At 42.8% G+C, this 18,446-nt stretch overlaps 1 protein-coding gene and 1 pseudogene across 1 annotated transcript in view; one reads left to right on the forward strand and one right to left on the reverse strand.

Moving 5' to 3' along the window:
- Ush2a (usherin) overlaps positions 1 to 18,446 on the reverse strand; it is a 683,507-nt gene that overhangs the window by 241,395 nt on the left and 423,666 nt on the right. Inside the window, 1 exon segment of the mRNA XM_087905997.1 lies at positions 17,162 to 17,170. Within this exon segment, the coding sequence (XP_087762123.1) occupies positions 17,162 to 17,170 (9 nt within the window).
- LOC148121972 (large ribosomal subunit protein eL31 pseudogene) lies at positions 11,038 to 11,432 on the forward strand (annotated as a pseudogene).

Raw genomic sequence — 18,446 nt, forward strand, 5'->3', positions numbered from 1 at the left:
GGCCAACAAACCTCCCCATCACTCTCTGAAATAGCTACAGAGAAGCAAGGATGTCTAAATTCCAGTTTCTAGAACAGACAATTAAAGTTCAGACACATAAACTAAGTCACTGAGTCATGAACAAATTGAAACAGAAGGCAAGACTCGATTTCCAGTCTCGGAACCATATGTCATTTAAAAAGATATTAATTATGGGCGATGTGCAGATGTGCTGGCAAACGGACAGTCAGCCTTGAGCCCAAGGATGAGCAAACAGAACAGCACGGAGCAGCCGCAAGTAGATTCGAGCAGATTCCACGGCTGCCTGCAGTCCCAGCCATGCTAAGTTTCTTAACATATTCTATGTGCCAGGCTCTTTAACATAATCATTCCAAATCCCCAGAATTATGCCCTAAAATCATCGACTTATCTTTTTGTAGTATAGATCAAGAGGGCAAAGCTAATAGAAGTTAAATACTTAATCTCAAGTTACAAAACTGGTTATTGCAGAGTAAGAGTTTGGACTGGGGCTGCTAGCTTGAGGAGACTTCTCTAATTTTACTTCAGTAACTACCCTGTTCCAGCAAGTGCTTCTTAATATAGAAAAAGCACTACAGGCAGTAAGTATAAGATGCCACTGCTTACAATATTGAAACATTAAACTTCAATGAAAGATGAGGGTTTTTTTATTCAAATCAGATTCTTTTCATAAAAATACTTTTATGTGCCTGAGTTTTTAGTCAGACATTCAGTTTGCCCTTCTTTATTTTGGAGTTCCCTCCACACATGTAGATGCTGAAGCTGGAAAAGGCCATGCCATGTCTGTGAAGCCAGTCAACAGCAGCCTGTGTTTTCACACGTGACATCTTGGCTTTGAAGACCTGACATCGTCTTTCACAGCCGCTGGATCTCCACTCAAGTCTGGCTATGGCTTTTCCCAGAACATTCCAGGGCAGTAGTAAGAAGAGCTGCTTCAAAGCAGGTTATGTTTTTGTCTCCTTTTAAAATGATGCTCAGTGGGAGCCAGTGATAAAAGTCTAACTCATATAGCACTAAATAGAACTTTTAACTTTTTTCTGTGTTAGATGCAACAAAAATTTTAAAATGAACCATCAAATGGAAAGAAATTATCCATACCTAAACTACTCAAAGATACCCATTATGAAACGCTGGAGATTTCCTAGAGAAATATTTATATATATGCTATATTAAATATAGAAGAGGAAAACTTACATATTACTTCGTGAGCTTTGTTAACTTTTATTGTGCATTATTAAAACCTTCTATGTCATATTTTGTCTAAGGTTTTGAATAATTGGTGAGCAACAGGTTTGTAATGAGACTCAGGGGATCAGATAGATGACCGAGGCCCATAAGACCTCACCACAGTAATGGCTCTTTGGCTCTCTGTAGAAGCCCCATCTCTAGAGATCTTTCAGAATGCTTACCTAGCTCCAAGAGCAATTTTAAAACAATGAAAATAACACCAGGAAACAGGACTAAATCATGAAAGGAAGAATTAGAAAAGTATGTCATAAAACCTAGACTGACAGCAGCTGTTGTCACCAAGATACTGTTTGGAAGGCCCTGGAAGTCAAGGTCAAAAAGCCTGAAACCCAACATGCAACCAACCTTTTAGGGGTCGTGAGACATTTTCATTGTATAGACATAAAACAGGTCTAAAATAGAACCTGAGTTTTAAGAAGATAAGTTCAGGTTTTAAAATATGAGGCCAATATTAAAAATCTATTAAGCCAATAGATTTTTCTGACTTTCACATAATATCCACTTATCACTGAATAAGGAAAATACATGGGGATACTGAAGGTGAAGTTGGTGACCTTGCTATTTCATGAGTAAACACACACAGTCTCAAACTCCTAGCTTAACAACAGATCCCCTTTCCATGTCAAATAAAGTAAAGTCAAGCCCAAATAAACCTGAGCTATTGCAAACCTTCCTACAGATCCAGGCTTATCCATCCAGAAGACACCAAAACTCAACCTTAAAGAAAAAACCCAAGATGGCCAGCCCTTCAGTTCTCTGGGGGAAGTTCCTGTGTTTGTTCTAGAAATGTCACTTTAAGAACTCATAAGATAATGTTTTGGCTCAACGAAAGCTGAACAAAATTCAGAGTTTGGTAGATTTGAATTTATTTTGTTGTGACTATTAAATAGACGATGTAAATGATGTTACTTCTGAGATGGACTGTCGCCTTGACTTTCGCTAGCGAAGAGAGCTACATGGAAGTACCCACGGTAATTAATACTGAGTAGCTTCATAAGCCAAGCCTTGGATTAAGGCTTCCTCTGTATTGTCACCTTTAATCCTCATGAAAGTTCTATGTGTGACCAGTGAGATGACTCTGTGGATAAAGGTGATTGCCACCAAGCTGGATATCATGAATTCAATATCAGGACTGAAAAGGTAGAAAAAGAAAATGGATTCCTAGCTGATCCCTACGTGGACATATGCAACACAAATCATTAAATAAACCTGCAAAGGTTCTCTCTACATGTGCAGTAGGTGGGACAGGGAAGGGGACCTTGGTAAGAGTAAGGGCGAGCTGCATACTCGGATGACTCCAGCCTGGAAATCCAAGGTCTTGTTTTTTATTCTATGGAAACTCAAGGGACTGAGCCAAGCCAGTGGGACCTTCCTCCCAAGCACAAAGGTGATCATTTCTTCTATTCCTTGCATTGAGCTGATGGGGGCACAGGGAAACAGTTTACAGTGTGGGTGCCATTATGAGGGTTGGAAAAAATTGTACAATGAGTAAATGTGGAAGAAAAGGGGTATTTTTCTTTAAATTGTTTCATTTAAAATTTTAGAAGCTTTCTTCATCTCTCTGCCGTTAGGTCTCTGAGCTCCTTCCCATCTCTGACTGTTCAGAGGACTTTCTTGCATCCATCAGGGTATCTTTGGTTTTAAGAGGGCCCAGAAAGAAAAGCCCCAGAGAAAACCCAGAGAACTAGATACGTGAGTTACGTATTTTATCCTCTACTGAGAAATGGCCACAGTTTCTTGAGGTCTTCTGTCTCCAGTGTAGTAAGGACTTACGAGAAAGTTAGAGTCTGGGGACTGGAGACTTGGCTCGATCAGTGGGCTAGAACTCTTGGCGCATGCATGAAGACCTGAGGACAGCTTCCGAGGACCCAAGGAAAAAGCGGGCATGGTTGCCTAAATCTGTAACCCCAGTCCTGGTGGAAGGGGGTTGTAACATGAGGGTTCGGCTTGTTGGGGTATCTGCTCCCGCCCCGCACCCTACAACTGGCAAGTCCCAGAGAAAATCAACCACACAGAGATCTCTATAAGTTATAAAGCTGATTGGCCCATTAGGTCAGGCTTCTTATTAGTCCTTATAACTTATATTAATCCATTATCATTATCTATGTTAGCCATATGGCTTGGTACCTTTTTCAGCTGTCAGCTTACATGTTGCCTCTTCGGTGGTCTGGGCAGGAATGGCGGAGGGAGCTTCCTGCTTCCCAGAATACTCCCAGTCTCTTTGCTCCACCCCTCTTCCTGTCTGGCTTTCCCGCCTATACTGCCTGCCCGGCCAATCAGCGTTTTATTAAAATATGATTGACATAATACAGATAATTCTCCCACACCAGGGGGTGGGGAGAAGAGGTAGAGGGTGAGGGGCAGGACAGACAGGATTCGTTACAGCTAACTGGCCACCAGCCTGACTTCATGGGCAGCAACAGACCCTGTCAGAAGGGAATAAGGAGAGACTGATAGTATGCTGGGCACCTTCTTCAGGCTTCTCCGCATGTAACAGCACACGTGGGTGGGTATAGACCATGCATTCATACACCAAACACACACACACACACACACACACACACACACACACACACACACACACCAAACAACAGCTCTGCTGGTGAAGGAAGCTTATGCTTATATAAATTTTATTTTTAAGAAAAACCACTTCTTTATGATCTTAGTGAAAGAATGAATTATTTCAGAGAATATACCTGAAAAAAAAAAAACCTGAAGCTGGTTCGAGACTTGTCTTCAGTTTCCAGTTTGCTGGGTTTACTATCCACACCAGGAAGGTAAAGAGTTCACCAACATTTCAGAGCTTTGAGAACACAGCCTCACGATCAGCACACACTATCGGTCAAAGCTAATGTGGACACACTGGGCACATCTACCTCCTGACTCCAGTAACTACTGTCTTGTGATACGTGGGCAGGGCTGTGTATTCACTACAGACGGTTTAATCAGAATCCAGTTAACTACTATCTTGTGATACATGGACAGGGCTGTGTATTCACTACAGACGGTTTAATCAGAATCCAGTAACTACTGTCTTGTGATACGTGGACAGGGCTGTGTATTCACTACAGACGGTTTAAAGGTTTAATCAGAATTCAGTAACTACTGTCCTGTAATACATGAACAGGGTTGTGTATTCACTACAAATGGTTTAATCAGAATCCAGTAACTACTGTCTTGTGATACGTGGACAGGGCCGTGTATTCACTACAAATGGTTTAATCAGAACGGTGAAGAAATAAGGCTGTCCTCAGTTACACCACATAATAGGAATCACACAGAAAGAGGGGGCAAAGGTGGTGTAGGCCACGAGAGTAAGAGGACTCTGAATGCTAATTGCTATGGATCATTTCAGGAAAAATAATCCACTTCCCTTAAGCATTCATTGGATCAAGCAGCCTGCTCCCTCGCTCTCTTTGTGATTTGGAAATTAAAGCTTCGCTTCCAAGGACTCTCAGAGAAGGTTTGGTGCGAGCCTCAGCTGGGAGCCATCAGACACACACAAGGGCCCTCCTACCACTCGAAATGCCCCAAAGGGGTGGATCACCTAGGGAGTTTTGAATTTCATTAGGTCCACTATTTGTTCAGCTAGAAAGAACTGTCACATTGTCAGACTAATTAGAAGCCCTGAAGGGGGTGGCCAGAACACCCACCGGAATGGGTTGCCTTGTACCTCAAGTCACCTGAGCAATTTTGTTCTTTTCTCTTATAGAACTTTGCTAGATTCAGGCACTGGACTTAAGCCTTTGCTTTTGATATGTGATTTCCTCTCAGTATTTCCAGATACCTTAATATTCTTATTATTTTGAATATCATAATTTTCATCCAATTAGTTTTTATAAAATATTGCTATTTTTCCACTTGATGAACACCCTATGTTTTGAGTCTATTATAGATTAGAAAAATAATTAAAAAACATATACAATAAAAATAATATTTGACTATTTCCATCCTATTTTTAGATTAAGTCTGTGTACGCATATGGGTTAAAGCAATTCTCCGAGGAGCAGAGTGTTAATGGAGTTAAAAGGGTCACAAGTACTTTAAGAAGTGTGCTCTGTCTCATATCCATACCACTCTCTTTAGAAATGGGACATTTAAAATATATTTAATTTAAAATTTGTTTTAAATAATAAAAAGTAAACTAAAACAAAAGAGGATACTTAATTAATTACACTTCTTTCAATGTATCTAACAAGAAAATAGATCAATGAACCTAACTTGGACAAGGAAGCAGAGATGTTATTGTGTTTTAGAATAGCATTTTTATCTTGTCATTGACTCTATTGGTCTAGCAGAGAAACAAGTACTTAAACTGAAGTCATCTTTGGTCATTTAATGATTTAATGATTGAAGGAGAAGAAGAATTTTATTCAGAAAATCATCTTAACCATGACCATCATTGCAGCTAATATTTAAGCTCATATTTGATCAGTTAACTAACAAGGTCTAGGTGTACAAGACTTGGACCATATGCAAAGCATTGCTTCCATTTGGTTGTGTCCCCTCATCTGTGCACATTTACAACAGTATCCTTTCCTGGGTGGTCACGAGGGAGCTGGCAGGTGCTTAGACCCTAGAGGCCTCTTGAATCTGTTCAGTGTCTATAGGAGGAGACTCTAGGGCACTCTCTAGTCTTTCTGTCATGGAAAGGTAGGGTTAGCAGACAGCTCTGTTGAGGAAAATGTCCTCAGGCCAGACATCAAACCCACTGGTGTCTTGGTCTTGGAATTTCCAGCTCCAGGACCTGAGAAACAAGTTCAGGTTATTGATAAGCCTTCCAGACTGCGGCATTTTGCTACAGCACCTGAACAGGTGAGGAAGGACACTCAGCTCATAAGGTTGTAATCTCCACATTCTTCATTCGGAGACGTAAACAATAGTGAGAGGAAAAAAATGAAAACACAGAACAACTTCTAGGTATTGATTCCAGCTCAAGGATCGTAGAGCTAGAATCAAATTCTAAAATAAAAACTGACAATTTCCCAGGCACTATTTCAAGAAGGCAAACTACCCCTTGTTTGACTCTCAGCCCATCTGCCAGTTACTTGCATAAATAGTTAATGTAAAGAACTTGTGTGTCCAGGATATTATAATAATTATTTCTAGCAATTTAGTCACGTGATTGTTTCCTTCAATAGCACTGGTATAGACCACATATGGAATTGCTACTAAGGGCTTTTATCTCTTTGGTGTATAGATCCTTGCGGATTTAGAACACTAAAACCAATGCACTCTTGCTACGGTCCCTTCTTCAGTTTTGCATGAGAATTCCAACCCAGCCCCACACCCTCAGACTGACAATGATGTCCTACCTACAAGACACGCTAGTACAATGATGACACAGGCTTGTGGGAATAACCAACAACTATCTGATTTGACTTAAGGCCCATTCCATGAGACAGAATCCATACCTGGCACTGTTTGGTTGACTAAGAACCTGTGACTAGATATCCCAGGACCTAGAGTAAAAACAAACAGCACTGTTTTTTTTAAAGTAGTAATAAAATGATATGTAATGACATCCTTTTATTCTCATAGACTCATAAATCACTCCTCAGGTATCGTCAGAGAAGCTTCCTGCTGCAGCAGATGGGAGCAATGTGGAAGAGTGAGAAACCTGGTACACTCAGCCCTAAGTGGGTTGTCCTCATCAAATCCCTCTCCTCAGGACTCAATACACCTCGTGGAAGAAGAGGTGGAAGGAGTCTAAGAGACAGTAGATGGGGGACACCAAGAAAAGAAGGCCCTCTAAGTCAACATGATCAAAACGTATGAATTCATAGAGCCTGAGACAGAAGACAAGGGGCCTTTAGGGGGTCCGCACCAGGTCCTTTGTGTGTATGTAGCTTCCAGTTTAGTGTTGTTTTTTTTGGGGGGGTACTTGAGACAGGGTTTCTCTGTGTAGCCTCCAGCTGTCCTGGAACTCTCACTGTGGACCAGGGTGGCCTCGAACTCAGAGACCCGCCTACTTCCGCCTGGTCAGTGCTTGGATTAAAGGCATATACCACCTCACATGAGTAAAAGACTTGCTTTCTATTACTACTCAAACTTATTTACCTCAGTATATTAAATTTTTTCTTATAATGTTATAAAGTTGGCCTTAGCAGCAAGCCTCACCTGGAAGAACACGTTCCTAATTCCCCAGGACATTCCATGACAAGACAAAAATGCTCACTGGCCATATTGGTTTACTTCCATCTGGAGGGTTAAATCCTAGAGCTACCTTAACCTCAGGGATCTACTGTCAGCAAAAGCCCAGGCACTCCAAAGCAGTTGCTGTATTCACAGCTCCACGTTCTCCATGTTGCCAGAATCATAAGCCTTAGTCTTCCTGTGTGAGCCTTATCATCTCTTCCCATTACAAATGGGAAACCTGGGGCCACACATGATGCTCCAAAGCACTCAGGGTCATATAGAGGACAGGATCAGACATTAAGATTTAAATCAGGCCCTGTGAGTTTAGAAACCTGGATGTCAATGACAATATCTTGCTCGTGTGTGAGTGTGTGTATAGGTACTACAGAGGAGGGACGGGGTGGGACACACTCACAGAAGTCATTTTCATCCTATATGACATCTTCCTGACACAGAACCTAGACTTTTGTGTTTTCCAAGAAGGTAAGAATTTGCAATTGTTTTTTTTTTTTTTCCCAACAAAATAAGAATTGAGAGAAAACAACAAACAAAAAACCCTAAGACTTCTAAGACCATTTCCCTGGTTATAAGGCTCATGCCATATGAAATTTAGGGTCAATCCTTTGTTGGAATCTCTTAAATACACTTAAATCTTACAGATTTCCGAATAGGCTGCTAGCGCTCCCGACCTCCGCTACAAGTCAGCGTGCTGCTGTTAGACACACTGCCAGAAATTACTGTATGTTTTATTAAAAACCTATTTTTCTGTGTGTCTGTCATGCTCTCCTTTTTATCTGAAACCCTAATTTAGTTGTTGTTCCCTTAGGTACAAAGTACACAGTTCATAATTCATTTGATATAAAATGTCACTTTAGATTCTTGCCCTTCTTTGATAAATGAGAAAAAACATGTACATTTCAATTTCCTCAACGCCAGCACGGCCAGGAGCAACCCCCCGTTGTGCTTCTCAAAGACCTTTGTGCTAAATTAAACATCAAGGTTCAGAAACTGTGGGGCGGGGATCTCCAAGGCAGAGAGAACGGATAGCGGATATGCGAGACAGAGGAAGAGACCCGGTGCCTTTCCCACCCAAGTCTCCGTTCCCAGACGACTGCTCTCATCCGCAGATTACTGATCACTCATAATTCAATAGACCGCCACCAATCTGCTCATCCTGCAGTTCTTCAGTTTTCATAAGCATTTTAAATAATAACAACAGTCGCAGGGAGAATGTGGGCAGAGGATAACTTGCTGAGGTTCCTTTTCTCCTTCCATCCTGTGGGTTTTGGGGAGCCAACTGGGCTTAGAGCCAAGCACCGGTAGAATCATCAAGGAAAATAAAAGTTTAGATGTTTACCAGTTAGTTTATTTTTCCACATAATAGTGAGAATGAGTATATGTTTTCACTTCACGTGAACCGTGTTTTACAATCTTTAAAGAGTAGCCAGCACCCCCTGACACAGCAGCTGGTCCCTTCTGCGCGAACCCTCGTGACTCTTTACTGCCCCACCAAGGAAGACCCCGCGATCAAGATCGCAAACAAGTGAAGATGCTATTTGGGGGATCCCGTGGGTCGACGGGAACTCTGGTCCATTTCTTCAGCAAATGTGTAATTCGAGAGACATCCTTCTATGATTGATAAGAGTCAACGTGTATACCCAGAATATTCACGACATTCCTCCTGAAGGTTTTCTTTAATGTGTGTGTGTGGAGGGAGGGGGCAGTCATACACATGTATGCTGATGAGTGCAACAAGTGTGCAGGATTACAGAGGTCAGAGGTCAACACGATGTGTCCTTAGCTGCCCTTCACCTCATTCTTTTTGATACACAGTTTTGCCGAGCATGGAGTTTGCCAACAGGCTAGAGTGGGTGGCCAGTGAGCTCCAGGGTCCTTCTCTGCTTTCCTTGAAGGGGATCCCAAGAAGGTGCACGCGTGGATAACATGTTTGTGTGGGTGCCGCAGGATCAAACTCACATTTTCCTGCTTGTGTGGAGACACTTTACCAGCTGAGACATTTCTCGAGGCCCCAAATTCAGATTCTGATGGAGAAGTGTCCTTCCTTTCTGACCAGAAGACACAGGTGAATGCTGGGGTAGCCATCCCAGGGACTACCTTCCCCATGTATTCATGCTGCTAATGGCCGTGGATTCTGTAACACTGTCAGCGTGAACAAATGCCCTGCCAGACCAGAGAGTTTTAAAACTGTCCATGGAACGGCATTTTAGTAATGTATTCTGTCATTCATTTGTCATTGTCCTTGCAGAGGTAGACTTTTTGCCTGTCTTTCAAGGACTTTTTATTTTTTTAATTTTAAAAAGTTAGTTTCACGAGATAAATTGTATGCCTTTACAAGAGCGCATACTATGCTCAATCAGAAAATCAGATACACTCATTTCCTCTGAGACACAGAGAGAATTAACAGAAAGATCTGAAATTTAATATGGGCCCAATGAGACGACAAGTCAGTAATTAACAATAACGACGCCATTCTGACACACTAATGTTGGGTAAATGTATTTGAACATGCTTTAATGAACTTCTCTGTGCAACACCTGCACGGATCTTCTGCAACAGCAAACAGAAGAGAAAAATCTAAATTTTTACATGAGAATGAAAGAGAGACCTGTACATTACAAATCGAAGTCTTTCGTGACCCAGAAGTATAGAAAAGATGCCTTCAGAGAAGGCGAGGCCTTCCCTACACAGGGCAGCAGAGTGCCAGCTCAGCAGTCTCTTTTTCTGAGGGTGTAGTAGATTTTAATTTTTTTAAATTGAATTTTACATATTTTAATAAATTACCAACATAGTATTATTATTTTGTGTTTATGCATGGTGTGTGTTTGTGTGTGCACACAGGCTACGACATGCCTGAAGAGATCAGAGGACAGCTTTGTGGAGCCGATTCTCTTCTCTTAGCGGGAGTCCAAGGATGAAGCTCAGGTCACCAGGCCTGTGTGGCAATCACTTTTAAGGCTGAGACATCATTCTAGACATACTTTATGTTTTTATTAATTCATGTGTGTGCACCTGAAAGAAAGACGTTATTTAACTTCTTGGTTGAAAGTTTGTTCTTGTTACCACCATGGGAGTGGATGGGGCACGTTGGTTGTCCCTTTATTGTCTCTATAGACTGTGTATGTGGTGTATCACGCTGCACCATGCTACTCTGTGAGGCTCGTGAAATATGTCTCAGTGAATTTCCCCTCACTTGCTACATGCTACAGTGAAAAGCATCAGTGGGCCAGTTAACTCAGGGCCAGGCTCTGATCCCTTCACCAGGTTTTCAGCCCTCAGTGGCTCAGCCAATCAATATGCTTCAAATTAGATTAGACACACTTGTAGAATCAAGTTACTTCTTTAGCTCCGATTGAAGGGCAGGGCCTAAAAATGTGTGCTACCTCTGCGAGAGAAGCTAGGGAAGGCTGATGGAAAGGCTCAGATGTCCGGGTTCATAGGTCTTGGAGTTTGTCTCCTAGCGGCATGGCCTAGTGACAAGCAGTTCTTGCTTCCCAAACTTGTACAGAAATGAGGGCTGAAGAGCAGCTCCCTCATAGACTTTGGGAGAACTGAGTTTTCGTATGATCAAAGCACACTGTATACATATATACAAAACACAACAAATCTCCTTTCCAGCTTGAGCCCGGCAGAATGGCTCCCACAAAGAAAGGTGGCGAGAAGAAGGGCCGTTCTGCCATCAACGAGGTGGTGACCCGAGAGTACACCATCAACATTCACAAGCGCATCCATGGTGTGGGCTTCAAGAAGCGTGTTCCTAGGGCACTCAAAGAAATCCAGAAATTTGCCATGAAGGAGATGGGGACTCCAGATGTACGGATTGATACCAGGCTCAATAAAGCTGTCTGGGCCAACGGAATAAGGAATGTTCCATACCGTATCCGGGTACGTTTGTCCAGAAAATGTAATGAGGATGAGGACTCACCAAACAAACTCTACACATTGGTAACTTATGTGCCTGTTACCACATTCAAAAATCTACAGACAGTCAATGTGGATGAGAACTAACCTCCTGAATCTCAAATGAAGTTGGAGAGTTGCCTTCAAAAAAAAAAAAAAAAAACACAACAAATCTCATTATTTTACACAATTACTACACACTAATAAAAAAGTAAAAGAGAAACACCTGCACCCAGTGAGGGCTCCCTGGCTATAAATAACTGTTGTATCAAAGAACTCTTTTTGCCAAATAAAACACTGCATCATCTTAATGGTCCTCCTGGCAACTGGTAATTGCATCAGGATACTCTGTGGAGTTTAAAAGGGAAAAAAAAGTCAAAAAGCTAACTCTTCTGGTCTAAGAGCCAGAAACCCCTGGAATCTGTGCTAAAGATGTAACCAAATCATGAGCTGCTCATTAAGGAGAGCCAGGGGGAAGAGACTCAGGTTTAGTTACATGGACATCCTGGCAACAGATGTTCTGTGAAGGAATCCAGGAGCAGAGGAAATTTCCTCGGCAGCATCTTCACGGTAGGGTCATTAGCATTCCTCAGTGCATAGACACTGAGCCTGCTGCTTTCTGGTGCTACTGGTGTGCTTGGCATCTGGAACCAGCTGCCCAGGGTGTCTGTCTCCATCCCATTTCAGGAACGCTGCGAGGGAGGCCTCTGTCCCTAAGAATGTTAGGCATGGGAAACGGGCTGATCTATTTCCCTGCCGGAATTCGGCGACCTACTTACGAATGTGAAATACAGTTGTGAAAATGAACATGTGACATGTTCGCTTTGTGCGCATTTTAAAGATGATCTAATTCTATGGCTGTCAAACTAGACTATCTGAATGACCTGCACTGGGGAGCACAGAGAGGGGATCACTAACACAGAGCTTCAATCTCAGATAAGCTGGTGTAGTAGTTGGCGGGTAGGGCTCAGGAGTTTGATCTTGGGGGGGCTAGGAAGATGCTCAGTGGTTAGAGCCCTTCACTCATAAGCAACAACCATGAAGCAGGGCCAGAGTTCAGATTTCCACCTGCCTGCATGTCATACGAGCAGGGAATCCCATTAGCTAGCCAGACTGGTCACAAGGGTGAGCTCCACGTTCAATTGAGAGACTCTGCCTCAGTGAATATGATTGAAGATGAAGATGAAGACCGATTGAGAGAGACACCTGCTGCCAACCGGTGGCCTCCACATATGTGTGTACTCATATGTGCATGCATGCCTGTATACATACAAACAGATATATAAACACCCATACTCATCACACATGGGCACTCAGGGAGATGCAAAGAAGAAATATGAACTTAGTAAGTTCTCAGGTAATGGAATGGCACACACGAGGGGAAGCACTGGTGGGGCTCAGGTCTGAGAATTCTGCCATCAGAAGCATCCTACCTCAGGATCCAGCAGTTCCACTCTTGAGAATATATCCAAAAGGTGCTCAATCACACTGCAAGAGCATTTGTTCAACTATGTTCATAGCAGCATTATTTGTAATAGCCAGAACATGGAAACAACCTAGATGCCCCTCAACTGAAGAATGGATAAAGAAAGTGTGGCACATCTACACATTAGGGTACTACTCAGCAATAAAAAAATCATATCTTGAATTTTGCATGCAGATGGACAGAATTAGAAAACATTATCCTGAGTGAGGTAACCCAGACCCAAATAAAAGAATATGGTATGTACTCACTCATAAGTGGACACTAGTCATAAACAAAGGGCAACGAGCCTATAGCTCAGGATCCCAGAGAAACCAAGTAATAAGGTGAACCCAAAGAAAAACATATATAGACCAACCTGGAAACTGGAATCAGACAAAAATTTGGGATCGGGGGGTAGAGGGTAGATGGCGGGGGGAGAAGGGAGGTGGAGGAGAACTTGAGGGAATGGGATGGTCTAGATGGAGGAAGGACAGAGGTGAGAGCAAGGAAAAAGATATCCTGATTGAGGGAGCCATTATGGAGTTAGCAAGAAACCTGGCTCCAGAAAATTGCCCAAGAACCCACAGGGATGAACCCAGCTGAGACCCTAAATAATAGAGGAGAGGGTGTCTGAACTGATCTTACCCTGCAGTCAGACTGATGAGTATCTTAAATATCACCATAGAACCTTTGTCCAACAACAGATGGGGAGCAGAGGCAATGACCCACATCGGAGTACTGGGCTGAACTTTCAAGATCCAGTTGAAGAGTGGAGGGAGTGAGATTATGAGCAAGGGATTCATGACCATGAAGGGGTCATCCACTGAGACAGTTTGCTTGAGCTAATGGGAGCTCACCAACTCCAACTGGACTGGGAGTGAACGAGCATGGGAACAACCAAGCCCTTCTGAAGGGGGTTGACAGCTGGGGCAGACTGAGGGCCACTGATAGTGACACTGGGATGTGTCTCTACTTGCATATACCAGTTCCATGGAATCCTTTTCTCTTTGGGTGTAAACCTTGCTCAACCTAGATGTAGTAGGGAGGGCCTTGGACTTTCCACAGGGCAGGGTGCATGGCACTCCCTTAAAGTTGGAGGGGTGGGGGAGGGTCTGTGGAGGGAGAGGGAGGGGACTGGGAGGAGGGGAGAAAGTGGGAATTTGGATTGGTATTTTTTTTAAGTAATAAAAGAAGGAAAAAAACCCCAAAAAACAGAAGCCCTAGCTACAGAAAAACACTGAGGCCAAACCTTGTGGCTGAGAAGAAGGAAGACTGTTGGTGAAACTTGGCACTGAGACCTGTAAGTGGAGACAGACGTTCTCATGAGACTAGGGGTGCAGTGACTCTAGGGGCATCTCCAGGGCAAGGGAGCACCTCCAGGGCAAGGGAGCATCTTCATGGCAAGCCAGCAGTCACATAGTCTTAGGAGTGATTGCTTTATTTTGTAACAGGCATGCTTTTGGAAACTCCCTCCTTTGAGTGTTTAGACGAAAGCTGGCGCACACCAAGCCTCCTGGTTTGGTATTGTCTGCAAGAAGGCAAAGGGTGCTGTTCTCTACTTCGGCTGCCTCCCTCCAAGCATCTTGCTTCCAAGTAATAAAGCCCAACTCATGGGCTTAAATCATGAAAAGAGCTACCTGGCTCCTATAGAGGAAAATGCAAACAAAGAGTTGGCCTTCAGCAGTGTTGGATTCAATATGGCCAGTGTGACCCCCAGAATCCAGCCTATCTTCTATAAGTCGTATGGACTCTTTATTTATCGCTCATGGAGCTGTCCCAAGTAGAACAGCAGGAAGCTGCCTTGACTTCCAGTTTGTTTGAGTTTTTAAAGGAAAATCTGCAGTTGTGACATATACAGAAGGGCAGCTATGGACGCCTGCAGCAAGCAAGCATTGTTTCCAGAAGCAGAGAGATAGGAGCTAAGTGGTCAGGCAGTTCTCATAATCTTAAGGGCAGGGACATGTTGTATAGGAATTTGTGGCTGGTTCAGAAACAATCAGAAAGCAGTTTAGTCAAGAGAGTTTTAGTGGTTAAAGTATATTTGGGAATGAACGCTGTCATGAGATGGCATCACTAGCTCAGTACCCCCTACACGTTGCTCTGACCCACTCTTCTTTCTCTATACTGGCAACTTTTTCAGACCCCCCCGCCAAAGGTAATAGTTGGCCAGAGATTATTCATAGAGTCCAAGGTTTCATGTGGCGAGACATGTTCCCTGTTAACAGACTGCTTTCTTTCATGGCTCTGCTGGAGCCCACAACACACATGAGAAACAGAACAGCGGAGCCCAGGTTCACTCTGAGAGGGACGCTAGATCCCTGGAGCCACAGGATGAGTCAAGGTAGGTTGTACAAGAAAGAAAGACAAAGAAGCCACTGTCATTCTCTGAGGATGTGGTACTGCAGCAGCCTTTCCTCATCTGAGGGCGATGTGTTCTGAGATACCCAAAACCACAGAATACAAAATTGTACATAACAATGCCTTATCTGTACACTCACCTGCCACACAGCCTCAGGGCTCAGTGGACTAGAGAAAGGAAGTGCAAACCAGCGCACAGCAAACCAGCGCACAGCAAACCAGCAGGAATTACCCGCCTTCCTAACTTCCCTAATTATTCTTAACAACCACACGTGGAACTTGTTTTCTTTACACCTTGAGCTGTTAGATTCTACCACTTTCAGCTAAAGGGAAAGCATTGCAGCTTTGATGCCTCATGTCCTGATTGCCCATGACCCTACTCTAGTGTTTTGACTGAAATGTGGGTGAGTTAAATGCAAGCCCTAAGAGAACAGGACAGTTGATCTGGTAACTGAGGTGGCAGGGGGTAAAGAGGAGCTGAGGAGAACATACATCGTGGAAACTCTGAACCAAAGATGGAATGAAACAGCATGAGGTTTCGAAGAGCATTCAATTTAAAGCTCTCAGATTGTTGGCTTTGGGAACATTCTAGTTAATAATTTAGACCCCAGTTGACCCACGATAACTGAAACTGAAGAAAAGGAGCAGAGGGTTAGCTGACAATTGTTTGCCTAGAGATATGCAAGTGTTGAGAGACAGAGGAAGAAGGCCACCCTGAGTACCCTCTGCACCCCACATCATTCAGCCATTTGTTCTGTATTCTGATAGATAAGACATCATCCATTACAATAAACAGGGAAGTCAGCGCAAAGCTGAAAGCAACCACTGACGTGTGAGGACCAGGTGTGACTCCCGGAGTTAGTCACCTGTCTTTTAGAAATGCCTGCTCTCCACATTTTCAATTTTTTGGTTGGACAATTGCCACCTGCACACCCAAGTTTCCTTTGTATCAATCAGTTAATAATCAAAATAACACAGAGGTTGGGGGGGATATTCCACCAAAGTCATGGTCTATTTTCCATTAAGAAAGCACCTAGCAACTCTGGACTAGGGCAGTCTTTTCCCAGGTATGGAGCTAAGCGAAGGGAATGTGTTACTATTTATGTTGTTAATGAAGAGATTGGGGTGAGCCCCTGATGACGAGCTTCATTAAGGATTTCCTTAGCTCCCTAAGAATGGCTATACAGGTGGGTAAATGTTCGCAGGATTTTAAATGCAAGGCAGGCATTGAGTTGCTCTATGATAAAGAAGGAGAAGAAAAGAATAATACTATTTTCTAAGAAATAAAAGAAACATTTCTTCAGGGCACTCTGAGAATTCAAATAAAATTTCAAGTTGCATTTAAACAGTGAAACTGTCACGTCGACATGATTTTTTTTTTTCACCTGAAGTTAAAGACAAACCTTCCTTCCGAGATGAAATGCAGACGGGAGAATTGTACTTACTCCTTTTAAAAATATGATTTTTAATATCAATGAAACTCGGAGAGGCAATATCGCCCATCTTTCTCCCTTGGTAAAGTGGGGAAAAAAATGTGATTTTCATTTAATTATTTTCTCAGTCTCTCTGCCTTGCCCCAGGATGCTCTGAAGATAGTACTTAATTGTGTGTGGGGCATGTGTGTCTGTATAAACCACAGGAGAATAGTATGCAAATGTGCAGGGCTGCTAGCTCTTGGCTGGAGGCTTGCTGAGTGCTCCGTAAGTGCACTTCAAAGTTCCCTTCCTTCTTCCCTATAGCTCAGAAGTTTGCGCCTTTCCAGACTGTTTTTATAAGCAGGAAGTCCACTGTCAAGACAATCAGCATAAAAAGTGAAGGAAACTTTACAAACGGTCACAGGAAAATACCGCCCCTTCGTGGGTTCAGGATATGTAACTTTATAAATGTATATGTGAGCATGCACACATACCCAGACACGCACCCACACCTACCGCGCTGCAAACTCTCCATTTTAGGAAACCAAAGGTAACAACTGGAGCCAAAGGGTCTGAGCACTTATTAAAGACAGACAGTGACACCCTGGCTCTGCTCTAATGAAATATTTAGGAGCAAACATGAATAGAGCTATGTAGGATGTTATGTGTGTTTTGAAATACACATTATTTTATTAAGAATCTAAATACATTTTATCTTCTGAGTTCAACTACTTTATTACTTTCCATGGGTTGAGATTTTTTTTCACCCTAGGATGAAAAAAAAATGGCAGCACATTTGGAAGATACACAGAGAAGGAAGACATTATGCACAACTCTCCTGAAGATTCCTAAGAACTGGGTGTGATATAAATTGTGCGGTTTTTAATATACTGAAGGCAAGGATGAGCCATCTGTTTATGTGGTGGAGTGTGTGTTGTTTCAAAGAACACTATTCAGCTCTATCTTAGATCTTCTTTGGGGCTCTTAGATTAATAAAAGACAGCCAATCTCACTTTTCCTTCTGCCCTCTAGACACTGTAACACACCACACTAGCCCATTCTTTGTTTCACTTTCAACTCTTTCAAGTGCAAAGGTTTGTTTTGTTTATTTTCATCCCTTTGCACACTTTTTAAAACATACTGTAGCCCATTGCATGTGGAAGTGTCTAGTAAAATCTCATAAATAAATCAAAGTGGATAGATGGCCATCAGAATGCAGACATCAAACACATGCCGAGGAGGTCTTGCAGTAGGCAAAGGAAGTCCTACCTCTTTGAAAACTATGAGTTTGATTTATTTTTTGAGGAGCATTTTGTCATATTATGAAGACTATCTGCAGGTGTGGAAATCCAGTAGACTCTCACGGTTGCAGCATTGGGAAATGAAATAGGTGGGCCGAGAGTTCTACGCACCTACAGTCTACTTCTGGGGCCCTAGAACGGGGTTTGGGTTGAAATTAAACTATAGAAAAAAATCATTTTTTTTCATTAAAAAAGTGAAGGAAGGGAGTAGGTGAAATCACTTGCCACTAGGTCCGCTTGCCTGAGTTTGTGCCCAGGTGCCACATGGTGGATGGAGAGAGCTGACTCCCTAGGCTGTTCTCTGACCTCAACACTGTGTCATTGTGTGTACGGCTTCCAATGAGATAGGAATAAATTAATAAGCAAACACTTGCATGAATGACATTAAGAGCCTCAGACTCATCTCCTAATCAACTGAAGGGATATGTATATGATTTCCTTTTTCTTTCAAGGCAGAGCCATTGTTTCCCATGGCCTGAGCTAAGGGCTCGTCCTGTTCTCCTGAGGCTGGGTTCTCGAGAGCAGAGCATCCCCACACTGTGGGCTCACTCCCTGCTCTTAAACAGCACAGACTCTTCATTAGCC

Source organism: Myodes glareolus, chromosome 5, assembly GCF_982192425.1.
Source record: "Myodes glareolus chromosome 5, mMyoGla1.1, whole genome shotgun sequence".
Taxonomy (NCBI): domain Eukaryota; kingdom Metazoa; phylum Chordata; class Mammalia; order Rodentia; family Cricetidae; genus Myodes; species Myodes glareolus.